Source organism: Haliaeetus leucocephalus, unplaced genomic scaffold (assembly GCF_000737465.1).
Source record: "Haliaeetus leucocephalus isolate CR32 unplaced genomic scaffold, Haliaeetus_leucocephalus-4.0 Scaffold906, whole genome shotgun sequence".
Lineage (NCBI taxonomy): Eukaryota > Metazoa > Chordata > Aves > Accipitriformes > Accipitridae > Haliaeetus > Haliaeetus leucocephalus.
Window position 1 is genome coordinate 929893 of NW_010973342.1, and position 15329 is coordinate 945221.

General features: G+C 37.3%; 1 protein-coding gene across 1 annotated transcript in view; it reads right to left on the minus strand.

The window, feature by feature from the left end:
• The window catches only part of EVC2 (Ellis van Creveld syndrome 2), a 75533-nt gene that overhangs the window by 9584 nt on the left and 50620 nt on the right, over nt 1-15329 (minus strand). The window contains exons 14-17 of the mRNA XM_010583462.1: nt 13482-13686; nt 12048-12170; nt 3074-3301; nt 657-874 (exon numbers count right to left, since the gene is read on the minus strand). Of these exons, the coding sequence (XP_010581764.1) occupies nt 657-874; nt 3074-3301; nt 12048-12170; nt 13482-13686 (774 nt within the window). The remainder of the gene's footprint in view (nt 1-656; nt 875-3073; nt 3302-12047; nt 12171-13481; nt 13687-15329) is intronic.

Genomic DNA, 15329 nt, shown 5'->3' on the forward strand with positions numbered 1-15329 from the left:
AACCCTAATGTAATACAATACTTTGCAATTTTGAAAATTATCACCCATTTTCGCTAGGCAACTTTCACGACAAGACAGATATTTCTATATACCTCCCAAGAGGCTTTTTTTTTTTTTGTCACTGATATCTTTACTTAAAAACTGGCCAGGGAAAAGTGAAATTGAGCCTGTCTCTGAGAATAATTTATATATCCCATCAAAAATGATTGTGTGACAGGGAATTCAGTCTACAGTGTGACAGTGGAGATGGAAATTCAATTTAAATTGTCTCAGCTACTTTCTCTGACCCCAGCAGATCAGGTTTCATTGAAGTCCCCACCTATCTTCCTGGGAGACAAAGGAACAGGATTAAAATTCTTTTTCTCCTTGCTGCTAAGGAGTATTGCTATTTTGCCACTGTCCCTGTCAAGAAATGGTGACTGCCTGCAACACATCGCAATCTGTATGTAACTAAGTTGTTATTATTTCCTGTTTCTTATTTCAATATTCCCAAGACTCCTCACGTATACTCTCGGCCACATCACAAAAATGCACTGTTCATAGATGTATAGTCCCTCCCCAACACAGCAGAACATTTAGGCTGCTGTTTCTCCGTGATATCTTATGGTCTAAAAGGACCGCAGTAACTTAGTAAAACCTAAGATCAAAGCACTTACCTTTGCTGGTGCAGATTTATAAGTTGCCTACATTTATTCATGGCCTGTCTTAGCAGAACTGTCACCTGTCTGTCTGCATTCGTTTCCACAGCTTCACTTGAAAGTCCCAATCCATCCGGAGTCCACCTCTGCCTACTCATTAGATGCTGCTGCTGCTGCTGAGTTGACTCCTTATGCAACATCTCGTACTCCAGCTTCCTGTCGAGTTCTTCAATCTCCTAGAGGTTGAAAACATATAATGATAAAAAGTCATAATTTAACCTGGAAGAACAAATTTCATTTGGAGTGAAGAGAAAAGATGGTATCAGGATTTCTGATATTGGTTTATTCATTTCTCATTCTACCCAGCCACTTGCGGTCATTACCCTTTCCAATCCATTGCATGGCTTCACTAAACATGACTTGCACGCTATGAATATCAGAACAATGCTGAAAGATATGAGTCAATTTTCATTGTGTTAAAGGTTGATGCTCTCTGAAACCTTCCACTGTAGAGGACATCTAGAAAGTACGCTACCAGCATGGCTGAGATCCAAACAAAAGAATGGCACCATTAGAATTCATCTATAAGCTGCATAAAGCCACTGAAACAGCTTGAGAAACTCTGACTAGTTTTAGTTATACTGAATCAACAGCTAATATCAAAAAGGTTTGAAGTTAAAAATAATTCACATTTAGTGTGATAAAATTAGGGTTAAAATACAATGCTCTAAAAATCAAAGGGTTGAAACCTGAAGTCTTAAGTGGACTGGATCCCTCAATGCCAAAGATCTCTCTTTGGCCAAAGAGTCAAACTAGACATCACAAAGGTGGCTTCATATTCCAGTTTTCCAATGTCGTTGTCTGACCTCAAGCTTTAAGTTGCTTAGTATCTCAGTGCCCTACTTCCTAACCTGTACCTTGGAGAAAATGCTTAATTTTCATCTATTCCTCCACCTCATCAGCTGTATTCAGACTACAGATTCATTGGAGCATGGTGTCTCCAAATAAGCGTCTGCTCCCTGGTCAGCAAGATTAGACTTTGGAGCTTAGATTCACTTTCCTAAGACCAGAACTGAGTATTAAGTTGTTATCTCTAAGGGGATGAAGCAAATTCACATATAGCCAGATATGTTTGTTTCACTGATCGGCAAAACTATCACTGATGTCATCAGCATTAAGGAATCCTGTGTAATGTTTTAAAGTAACAGGTGTTAAAATTTGCCAGCTAGTGAGACAAAGGAGTTGGACAAAAACACAGCAAGAGAGAGAGAGGTTTGATCACCAGGAAACAGTCCCTGTAAACCAAGCCTAAAAGGCACTTTAAACAATGCCTAAAATAATTTTTTTCCCCAAAACAGGGCTCAACTCAGTTCTTGCACATTGAATAAAGAATCCAGTGTTAGCTACTCTAGGTCTCTCTTCTGCCTCTCCTTCAATTCTTTTTCTTCATCTGTTCAAGGACAGAGAAGCTAAAAGCAATCTCTTTGCAAAGCCCCCTTACACTTAGCACCTAAAAGGCAATAATTCCAGATTAAATTAGTTTTAATACTCTATCTACATACAACTTTCACTACTTCCTACAGATCCAATCCAAATTTAAGCAAAACTGGAAGCGTTTAAGCATTCTAACTGCCACTCTCAGAGAAACTGTAGAGATGACAGCATTAAAATTTAACCAGGAGTTTTCACAGCAATAGCTGTCTAACGATGCCCTCTAGCAAAGAGGTTTTGCTCTTAAAAACCCATTTTGTTTGTTCTACTCCAGTGCTCTCCCAAGCCTCACTTGGATGGTTCCAAATAGCAGATGTAACAAAAAATAATCCTTATGAATACAGAGCACTGAAGTATTAAAAAAGGATTAGAAAACTGGCACATACCAAGTATGTAATAAATATGATGAAGGGAAGAGGCCTTTCCAAAGTTTCTACTATTTAAACTGCATGACTGTGCTTGGAGGGAGATAAGACAGGTAGGAGGCTGTATAAATATAATCTCTAAAAACGCAATGATTGAAGCATATCATGTGGCTGTGGATTTTACTATATGGATAGCACTATAACATGAACAGTTTTGTAACAGAGCCATGACTATTTACACACTATCCCAGTCATGACTCACAATCACTTCCCAACTGTCTTCCTTGCAATCATTAAAAATTTAATATTAATTAGCCACAAAAATACTGCTCTTTCTGCCTGTAGATCTCTGGATCCTACTATAATAAAAATAAATAATAATACATAATCTTCCCTGGCTCTAATACTTTCCTTCTCTTTACTTTTACTGAGTGCATTAAAGTGCACATAACCACAGAAATTAAAGGCTGGACCACCAGGAACTGCAAACCAGCACAGCTAAATCAAAGTCGAATAAGCTACTGTGATAGTTGCTGTCTCCTAACATGAATTTCTCCTTTTCACAACTTCATTACTTACAGGATTATGTGCTTCTAAAATCTGAATACATTCCAATTTTGACAGGGTTTTTGACGTGCTCAGTTGTTCAAAGAGCAAAGCTTGAATGCTTATGATAGCAGTATACAGTTCCAGCGTTTTGGATTTTTTAACAGTCTTCTGAAAGGCTAAAGAAGCAATATACTCTCCAAGTTTATTTTCCAGATCACGCAGCTGACACTCTTTCTCAAGCAGCAACTCATACTTAACCTAAAAAATACCAAAACACAAAAGATAACAAGATTAACAGAAAATGTGACATGCATGCTCATGATTTTACTGCTCTGGAACTAACAAGCAGGATTAAAGTAGCAAAGAAATCAATGCTGTTATCTTATAATGTAATACATTGTTTTAGAAAGTGCTTTTAACATTAAATTCCAAGCTTTTACTGTGTTTAAGTGATCAAAAAAAATTACTACAGTAAGGTCAGATATTTCAAAGAGATCAGGCTTTGTTTTAGGGTAGTCATAACTAATATTAAATACTAACCTAAAATTGAGGGTCTATATAATTTTTAATATAAATAAAAACTAAAAATAGAAGTAAACCTATGCTTACCCATGTGATTGGTTAAATGGGAAGATAAAATACATCCTTCTGTTTAGCAAAAATACAAAATTTATAGAAAGACTATATTTAGTTTCAAATCGGCAACTGACTGTTAATATTGACCAATGAAATTCAACCTACTATTCTTTAAGCAAATAACCAAAAATCTTCATATATAAAACAAAGTTAAACTGTAAATCAAGAGTCTACTGGTAATGGATATCAAACAAGATTAAAACTGGATTGAATGGACATCAAACAGGATTAAATTAAAATGATTTAACTCAACAACTATGTTGCTGCCACACATCTGATGGGACATTCACAGAAATTATCCAAGGGTGAAAGGCAAGCACGGCGCGTGCAAGCACATGACCAAATGCAACGTGACTGATGAGCTCTCCATGCTATACCCCTGACATTCACCACCAGTGATATTGCCACTGTGACCATTTTTCTGCAGGTCAATGTGGATAGTAGCCGTCTTAGATGCTTCCATCTGAGCTTGTCACTCTACGCTCCCTTTATAGACAAAGAAAAGGAAAAGGCACTTCTTGGTACGTTTTGTATCCTGAGAAATGTTTTTCCACTGACGTATAAGTGTGGATGCTAGGTTAGACATTGATGGCTACGCTGCGTATCTAACATTTGGGCAGCTGAATCCTCAAAGACACTAAATAATTATCAATTTGGTTTTATTCTCTCTCCCTGTATTACCCACATGGGCCCAGAAATTGGATTGTAAGAGAGAAAAGACACAGAGAGAGAAAGCACATGCAACCACAAGAGCTCCAACTCCACTGCTTGGTGTTGGTATCAACTGCTGCCCTACACACCGGATTTAGAATAAAGCTAAGCACAGAAACAGCCCATCTGTACACTGCTGGGTATCAGAGGGCAGGGTTTTTCCTCACTCCATCTCTAAATTCTCTTTTGGTCCTGACAAATCTAATCTGATAGGTTTCACAGCGTACCAAAAAAAAAAAAATGTTTTCAGAAATCAGCATTTTCAGATGTTTCCAGTATTACGTATTTTAACAGCAATGCTCAAGTAACTACTGCCTGTGACAGAATGGAAGAACCACAGCCATCAAAGGAGGCATCTCAAAAACTTTTAAATAACTTTGGTTAAGTTTACTATCACTGTGTCACCTGAGACCAAGTACTCACATTTGCATTTTATGGAAAAGTATTCAGCCCATCAAGTCTGGCCTCTATCTTAAAGAGCAGGCAGAGATGAACATCCGTATTTAATTAGATGTGTACATGGTCAGTATCGTAGCACGGCAGGCATCCTGTGGTATGCCTTTATACATGCAGTCTTTATTTCTCTACAGTTTTACCAGTCTATAAAATAAGAATAATGAAGACCAACAGTATTTGTCCTGCAAGTGTGAACTGCAACACTATAAAGGTCAACTGGAGTCTTTAGACACTGTACAACTTCCCATTGGCACAAGACCTGATTTTGCCCCTCAGATTACCTTTGCAAATAGAGATGGTATGTACTCAAGACATTAAAACCTTATGAGCTTTCTATTCATGCTTATCAGAATTACACATTATTGACTCTATTCAGGATTAGCTTTAAAGGAGCATTTAAGGAGACTTCGCCAACTTTTTAGATCCCTAAGATGATAAATATTTAACATAAAGCCCACGAATTTTCTCTGGAAATTTTACTGATAAGGGACCTGCTAAGAGTGATTGTGTATCATCAAATTCTATTACCCAGTAGATAGAACTAAATTTAAAATGTGATTTGGAACCACATATGCTTGTGATATTCTCATTCATGCTCATGTGTTATTCTCCAAAGTCTCCACTACATCATCTAGAATGTCCTTGAATGCAAGAGATGGAAAGTTACCTTCAGAAAGTATTTCCTACTAACATGAATTAAGCTAATTACAACACGAGTAAGAAATCATCCTACAGACACAAAGTACAGGCAAGATTCATTTTCTTGATATCTTTAACAAATCTCCACCTTAAAAGACAGTGTCTCTCAACATTACTGTTAATCTAACAAATTGATCTTGAATAATGTAGGTGTGTGACACTAAATAATAAGTAAGCATATAAGTTACAAATAAAAATAGAGGATATTTGAGTTAGGAGGAGAATTCAACTCAGATATTATACTCAAAATATGGTAACGAAAATGATAAAAACCAAGCTGTTATTTTTGAACATGGGAGGCAGAGATCTCCAGTGAAAAGCAAAAGAGATGGCCAAAATTAGAGTTTATGGAAAAAGAGCTGAGCTGCCTTCCAGTACTTGTTCAAAAAAAGTAGGTAACATTTACCTTAGGATAAATCCAGAAATACCCATTGCTTGTTTCTATGTTTCAGTTTTCAGTAGGAAAAAATTCAATAATAATAACAGTAATAGTTTTTTATATCTATCATCTACGTTCTTTGCAGGAAGGCAAGAAACCTATTAAAGTGAATTTGAGGCCTTTTGTTTTCTGTAGAATGCTTTTTACTGAAAAGCAAGTAACTTTAGCATCTCCCATTTAAGCTCACAGTCCAGCAATTCACAGGCATTCAAAGGTGTACACTGTACTCCAGCAGCACTGATCGGAAATCAGAGATAAAAACTTCCACAGAACATCCTGCCAATCATGACTTTGATATAGATTGCACAAAACAGCCAATCCCACCCTAATTCAGCTTTTTGGGGGAGTTTGTTTGTTTGATTTGGTTTATTTATTTTGTCAAAGCAAATTTATTTTCAAAATCCAAAGTGTTACTTCAAGATATCCTTATGAGCCAGTGACATAAGACTAAGGCCTAGAAGCAAGACTATTCTACACTTCAATGCCAAGGCAAATATTTAAAACAAAAAAAATTAAAAAAAAAAAATAAAATTCTTTCTTCAAAAGCCTGTGCACAAGACTAATTTCTCAAATAAGACTCAAGGATTTTTTTCTGAATTGTTATACTACTGATCACTGTGACACAAGACAATGTTCTCAAAAGCAATTAGCAATTTTCAGAGCCATACTGTCTGACTGTCCAATTTTTTAAGGTCTCAGTTGTGAAGTTTCCATTGACTTGCCCTCACCCCTCTTTTTGGCAGTGAAAGTTGTTGCACTCTGAGGTGATTCTTAGAAGATGGAATGGAAGTGAGTCCTCAAAAGTAAAACACACGTGTTGACAAATACCAGAAGAGATAGCTTCTAAAGGAAGGCAATGAATTTATATCCAATTCAGCCAGCCACTTAATACTTCACCAACAACAGCTGCTATCTAGCAAGGTGTTCAGGGAGATGCATCACTACAGCAGACACCACTTTAAGGGGCAATTCATGTTAGAAATGAACCAGGTTGGACAGCTAATGCCACAGGTCACCTTTCAAAACTTTGGCAACGTTGAATTTTGAGTCTACTTAGAAGCAGGAAAATGAAGATGGATGAGAACCACCAATGTTTTTGTCACAAAAGACTAAATTATTTATATTATGATTTTCATTACAACAGCACCCATTCAAGGAATGGAAAAAAAAATTCAAGCAGACCTACCTGACTAGAAGCAAACAGGTCCATTTTCAAAAGAACTAATGCTTTAGAGTCTACGTGATGCTCCCTATTCAAGGTATTAGGGCAGCTTCTTAACTAATAGAAATTATTACAACACTACTAAGCTTGAATGAGTTATGACAACATACACACACTGAAGAGCTGGTCCTTCTTTTCTTCCATCTTTTATTTATATGTCTAAGATACTTCCTGTGAGAATACACATATTTTTACAATATCTCAAAAAAGGGGAAAATATATGCTTGAGGTACGATTTGTTTTTATATAACACAAAATGAATAAGTGAAGGCTGCCTTTGTGGTTTAGGAACAGGATGTGCTATAAATCTTTAAAAATGCAGATAAAAAAATTACACAGCAATGTTTTGACAGGTGTGTTCACACAACTGAATTTAAAGTTTGCTTCTTTCTTCACAGGAGGATCAGTTTCAGACACAAGGATTTTAAATGAATTATACATATATGAAATCTGGGGATAGATGAATGAATAATGAATAGATGAATGAGTAAATGAGTGATCACCTTTAGTGTAAGTTTGAACCCATTAAAATGAATAATGAATAAGGACGGAAAGGCAGTTTGACAACTCAAGTTCACTTATAAGGAGACAAAAGAATGTATATTTTAATTCCAGCTGAATTCAAAGGCAAAAGAGATGACATTGATGACCGAAACACTTACACTTTTGTCAACCAGTTCAAATAACAGGAGGTTTATAGGATATGTTCAGTATATTCCATGACTCATAAGATTTATGGTCCAAACTGCAAAACTAGATACTATTTGCATATTACTAAGTAAGAAGCCATATGTTAAACATGCCCAAATACATAGGAATGATGTTCAGCTTTATCATTCAGCATCTGTTCAACATCATACAGTAAATTAACTGCTGTTAAGCAAACAAAATGTTGCATTACCTAACTGGTACTAGTATCTACCCCTAGCCACCTTGAGTTTCTTTCTGCCTCTTGTCAGCTCTGAAATCACAGCTCTGCAAACAGAAACACACTTCTGAATATCAAAGCTTGCAAGTAGATCTGACTTCAGTATGACATAGAAAGTGACTTCAGTAGAAGCCGGATCAAATATTGATTAGAAACTAAATTATAAACTAGTTATAAACTAATATCCCCTGGCCATTCTTGAAGCCTTTTCTCATACCAAACAGAAGACTGTAAAATAACGCTTGACATTGTACTGTTCGACATGATATTATTAGAGTGTCAAACTACTTTGGTTATGATGAATTGGCTCCCATAGGTCTGAACATTTGCTGCTAATTCCACCTGAAACATCCAAACTACACAAAAAATTGCCAATGCTGTAAATGCACTATGATTAGTCCATTGCTTGAAAGCACTGACTTCTAAATTCCACATTTAGTTCAGACTAATGGCTAACTAGTGTTGTCTCAGTCTTAAATATTACAAATAAAGGGAATAACCTGAAAATGTACTTGATTATCTGCAACCTCAAAGACATTTCTCATTCAAGACTTATTATTGGGGTTTTTAAGCCCAGCAAGGAAAACAGACTAAAGAATGCCAGTATTTTTACTACTGTGTTTCTTCTGAGATAGGTAACTGCTATTTCAGAAAGGAACAGCTACTTCCTCATGCACAAGACAGCTTAAAACAGCTATGAAACACAAAAGTAGAAGATAACAGCCTGCTTTTGAAGATTTTCACAGCAAGATCAACGATACTCTCAGGTGCTCCAAGACTAGGCTTCAAACTTCTTCCCATGGCCTCCCACCCCACAGCCTCCTGTCTATGAGTTGCTCTTCTCTGTCATGCCTGTTTTACAGTATTGCAAAACACATCCTGCTGCTGCTTTCATAAGCGTTAGCTGGAAACAATTTTACAGCCATCCTGTAGTGAGACAGAACCCACAACACCAGGAGAAGTCTGCAGGAGAATAGCAGCAGTGAAGGCAGAAATACAGCAGAGCTGTATTGCTCCATCATCCTTTTTCCCCGCCTTGAATTGGTTGTGCCACTTCAGATGGTTAATTTTGAGTTAGGTGATAGAAGTGTTCACATTAATGCAAAATTTAGAGGTGTAAGATTCTAAATGAGGAACAAGGTAACAGATTGCAACAGCCAAAAGAAAAAAACTCTACTTCTGTGATCAGCATAAGGCTAACAATAACATGACAAATAACATTTTTACTTAACAGTAGTTTAGCTTCCTTATTGGGAAAAGCCCAAAGCATTTGGCTTTTTATAACTAATGTGCAGCCATACAATTAGAACAACAACAGGTATGCCAGATGGTGCATATAAAACTGAAACAATGAGGCTTAGAGAAGCTAACTTTCCAATTTTAGAAAAAGATTCTAACAAAAATGTAAGGCAATACTCATACCAAACAAGTATTGAGTACTTTTTTTAACATAAGAGCTTAGCCCATACTCCATTGTACTTTCAAGTAACAGTACAAAAAAAAAAATTATCTAAATTTTCAAGGTCAGGGCATTAGGTATTGAAGCCAAAAGCTTAAATGTCCCCATAAAAGGATTAGGGCATTCTTGGACCAGACTTATTAAAGCATTAAAGAGTGTTGCATTCTTGCCTAAGCACCTGTTCTCACTTTCGAAGACTGTGTGCTGGACTAGATAAACATTTGCTTTTATCATCTGCAACCAATACTAACAATGTGTTGCTCTCACATAAAAGTGAAATTATTTCTGAATAGACATGTTGACCCAGTATTTTTTCATTCCTCAGGATACAAGTATAAAAAAACACAGGAAAGAGGTGTAAAAATAGAATTTTGTCCAAATTGGTACTAAAATTGATATTGCAATCATCTGTGAAACTGTTTTTATCTACCAATGACACCTGCTTGTTCTGCATAGTTCTTACAGCTGTGCACCACCTATGTCTAACACAGTTATCACTGTAACATTCCTCTGATACACAAAAGTAATATTACCCACATTTTACCAGTGGGAAAGAGAAAGAGAGAAAGGTTAAGGAACAAGAAAAAGACCTCATTGACCACTTGCTGGCAGAGAAGGCAAAAGCCTCCAATTACCCGTATTGGCATGGGCCCCACTCATTCCTGAAGGATTAAGTTTAGACTGGGGCTGTGAGCCTTTTAAATGATAGCCACCAGAATCAAGGCTCCCTTTCAATAAGCTCTGTATGAATAAACTCAGTCCCTACCCACAAAGTCTTCAGATCTAAGAACCCATTTCTGGGTTTTCAGTAGCATTAGGAGAGGTCCAAGAAGTAAATCTTGCTCAGCTGAAGTATGCAGTGAAGCACCTTCCAGCAAGGTGCACTCACAGCCCAGAAAGCCAACTGTATCCTGGGCTGCATCAAAAGAAGCGTGACCAGCAGGTCGAGGGAGGTGATTCTCCCCCTCTACTGTGCTCTCATGAGACCCCACCTGGAGTACTGCCTTCAGCTCCGGGGCCCCCAGCAGAAGAAGGACATGGACCTGTTGGAGCGAGTCCAGAGGAGGGCCACGAAGGTGATCAGAAGGCTGGAGCACCTCTCCTGTGAAGACAGGCTGAGAGAGTTGGGGTTGTTCAGCCTGGAGAAGAGAAGGCTCCGGGGAGACCTTAGTGTGGCCTTTCAGTACTTAAAGGGGGCTTGTAAGAAAGATGGGACAGACTTTTTAGTAGAGCCTGTTATGAGAGGACAGGGGGTAATGGTTTTAAACTGAAAGAGGGTAGATCTAGATTGGACATAAGGAAGCAATTTTTTATGACGAGGATGGTGAAACACTAGAACAGATTGCCCAGAGAGGTGGTGGATGCACCGTCCCTGGAAACATTCAAGGTCAGGTTGGACGGGGCTCTGAGCAACCTGATCTAGTTGAAGATGTCCCTGCTCATTGCAGCGGGGTTGGACTAGGTGACCTTTAAAGGTCCCTTCCAACCCAAACTATTCTACGATTCTATGTTTTGAAAGCCTTACTAAGAAAACCACAGGATCTAGGGGAGTCTTGCAATCATGCATAAGCCAAGTCCCAGAACCACTGGAAGAAAAAAGGGCAAGGCATGAACCATTCTGTAACTAAGTTCTGTAACTAGGGTGCAAAAATTAAAACAAAGCCAAAACTATTAAGCTTGAAATACAACATCTTGACATACGCAGGCAAGAATAGAGAGATGCATCATACCACTACACCATAGACCTTTTTTATCTGGTTCTTATTCACATAGATAGAAAACTGCCATTCCTTAATTACTAAAGACGTAGGTTTTGACTTCATGTCGTGGTTTGACCCCAGCCAGCAACTAAGCACCATGCAGCTGTTCGCTCACTCCTCCCCCCTCCCAGTGGGATGGGGAGGAGAATCAGAAAAAAAAAGTAAAACCCGTGGGTTGAGATAAGAACAATTTAATAACTAAAGTAATATAAATTATAACAACAATAATAATAATGAAATATAATAATAATAATAACAACAATAATAATAGTTATGAAAAGGAATATAATAAAAAAATAAAACCCAAGAAAAGACAAGTGATGTACAATGCAATTGCTCACCACCTGCTGATCGATGCCCGAGCAGCAATCCCCCCCTCCCAGCCAACTCCCCCCAGTTTATATACTGAGCATGACATTCTATGGTATGGAATATGCCTTTGGCTAGTTCGGGTCAGCTGTCCTGGCCGTGGTCCCTCCCAGCTTCTTGTGTATCTGCTTGCTGGCAGAGCATGGGAAACTGAGAAATCCATAACTTTGGATAAGCACTACTTAGCAACAACCAACATATCAGTATGTTATCAACATTATTCTCACACTAAATCCAAAACGCACTGTACCAGCTACTAAGAAGAAAATTAACACTATCCCAGCTGAAACCAGGACACCTCAGTACAGAAAAAGCTTGCACTTACCTTATTCAAATTTTCATCTTTCACCAAGTCTTCATAAATGAAAATTTTGTCCTGTAAAGATTTCTTCAGAATACCTATCTTATTTCTATTTCTGGATCCTGTTGTTTTCGTTTTAGAATGCTGCTGTAAGAAGATGAGCACAAAGTGCTTTATTTGTAAGAGGTATATGAGGATGCTAATATTAAGATTATTACTTTCTATTATTGGCAGATCCACCAATTAATGACACTTGGCAAGGATGACTTTCACTGAGAAAGTATTTCTGAAATGAAGGTGCTGCCTATTGATTCAGACGATCCCTTTCAGACATTCAGAAAAAGCTGGAAATTTCATTTTTGATTTCTTTCAAGCAGAATTATATATTCACCCTTTCCATGACAACTGCTAGCACATAAATTTGATTTTCAACAAGCTTTAGCAGTGATAATAATAGAAGATTTTAACTGATAAGTTGTCTCCTCAGTATGGTTAAAAATGAACAAAGAATATTAATTTAAGAACTACATTGTTTTCAAGACACAGTATATGAACCACAAAAGAATCATGACAGTATTAAGGGGCACCGTTCCATGTAATCAAATTATTCTTGACCTTTATATTTCTTTACAAGAATATCAACTAAGTATAATGTACTCTTGGGGAAATGATAACATCTGTTCAACTATAAGGTTTTGCAAAGTCATTTCCCTTATTTAGTACCTTAGAAATTATTAAGGTTTTGAACTAGGTTAATTCCTAGTACAATTATCCCAAGTTAGTTTACATATTTAGAAAACATAACTGAACACAAACAAAGCAAGGGAAAGTCGCCCTTTTTATGATGGTATCAGATACAATTCATACAGGAAACACTTTTTTTCCTCCTATGTAAGAACTGAAAATAATTTATGATTCCACAGGTTTTACATTTTACTGAAGGAAGTAACACTCCTCACCCCTTTTCTACATGGACAAGACAGTGTAGGACATTCCCCTAAAAAACCTCCCTAAATCTTTCCTTGATTTAGTGACAAACTTAATACTGTGTAGGGGCTGCCAGAGAAACCTCAGTTTGGGCTTTAAAGGACCCAACTTGTCCCTGACATTCAGAGCCAGGCTCAGCACTGATCCAATTTTTGGCATTTCAGTTGACTCTCCTCAGAGGTGCAGCCCCTTTTGGCCACTCATCTGCTTCTTTATACCTATGCCTTCTTCTTGGGAAAGCTGGAGGACACGCAAGCAGCAGAAATACACAGGTGTATGTGAAAAAAAAATTTATCCAACTGCTACCCAACAATTATCTTTAAGGTCCACTGATCCACACAGACAGAAGTGTGCATCGCTGTCACACCTATGGACAAGCTATGGACCCATATCTGCAGCTGAGGCCAACAACCTGTGGATACACCCATCATCCCCTTGCACATCCCCACGCTGATCCCACATTGTTCCCACCTGTTTATTGGTCATTGCTAAATTCTGATCCACTTTCAGCAGTTCTGTGTCCCTCCACTCCACCTCGAAAGCCTGAAGCAAGGTTCTTGCTCTTATCTTGGGCCAAGCCAAGCTGCTGTCCACCTGAGAGAAGCAGCAGTGCAGCTCTTGCCTCATTCTAAGCAATTCCTCTTCTGATAGTGAGAGGGGTAAACTTAGAAGGTGCCTGTTAAAAAAACCAAAAGCCATTTGCTATTCAGGGATATAGGCAATTTTACATAAAACGTAAGAGACATGCACACAAATACTTTACATGACAATGATCATCCTTTTTTGTCTTATTCATACAGTTAATGATTCCACACATAGGACTGAGCTTTTCAGCATGTTCAAAATATCCTTGAGGATACTTCAAATTCTGCATACAGAACTTCCTGGACTGTAAAATTTCATTTGCAAGGGGAAACAGTTTTTGACTATTTAAAAAACAAATAAACAATTTTTAGCACATTTCCTATGCACAGAAACCTTCCATCTCTCAAGACAGTACAAACCCTGAACTTAGGGCTGAAATCGAGATCAAAGCTTCCCGTAAAGCCTCCCTGCGCTGTTTCCCAGCACTTAGCAGTCACAGCTACTGAGGGGAAAAAAATAAAATAAAAAAGTATCTCTTTATAACAAACTCATATATGTCATCCCTCCCGTCACCAAGTCACAAGGGTTCCTGCTGTTCTTTGTAAAAAAGCTTTTAGCAGTCTGAACAACACGGAATATATTTTAGCAGCAATTTGAATCACTCAGAGTTCCCGTTTTGTAGAAGGAAGGTTCTCAACACAGAAGTCTAGGGAACTGATCCTCAGGTCAAGCTGAAGTTGACTTAAAAATAAAGCATGCTAAAGCCTAAATTAATGTTCCGGCTGTGACCAACCTTAGACTACATTTATCATCTTACCTTGTGACTGAAATATTTCCTTAGGAGTATTTCATAAAAAATAGCATAATGTTTTGTTTGGAAATTTTCTCTATTTCCCAAAAAATGTATGTATATTTAAAGCATGAACAGTATATACTTTAAAAAGTAGTTTTCTTCTAAAAACATATTATACCGTATGTTCCATTAGGACTGATGCTTTTATTCAGTACATCACAGGCCTATACCACCTCATTGTTTCACCAAAATATTGCTGAGTTTAGAAATTCTTATTTCCGTTTACTAATTCAGCAAAGTACAGCTAAATCCTAAATTAAAACATTTTTAACATATGAAGTTTTTTTCTAAAAAAATTGCTTACTTTAAGGCAATATTACTCCAAGCAAGCATTTACAGTATACTTAACCATTTCTCATGTTGTCCTGGACTTTTAGAAGAAAATCACAGATATATAGACAGAGATACAAAAGAAAATACAGCAAATCACAGTTTTGTCATGCCCATGTTTAAAAAGGACTTCAAGCATTAATGATCTTCATAAATATTTTGGACTAACTCATGGTCTCTTTGATAAGCAACAAAAATGAAAAGCTATCATTCAAAATAATTATTTGTGAAAAGTAGATAGCAGATGAGAACATAAACATGAGAGCTGGCATCTGTCATCAAAATATCAAAATTGACAGACAGTGGACTGAACATAAAGACAGTGACAGATTTTAAGGGACTTTTGATAGAACAGTTGTGCAAATGCTGCATTTTTTGTATATATTTTCCAGTATTTTACCAGAAAAAACAAACAGCTTACTGTTGCTGTGAATAAAGATAGCATTTAACAAATACAACAGCCGACACTGCAGGCTGGAACACAATTATCATGGAATCGTAAGTTAGAAATAGGAAAGACCTGCTAGGTCATACAATCTACTTCCCTGCTC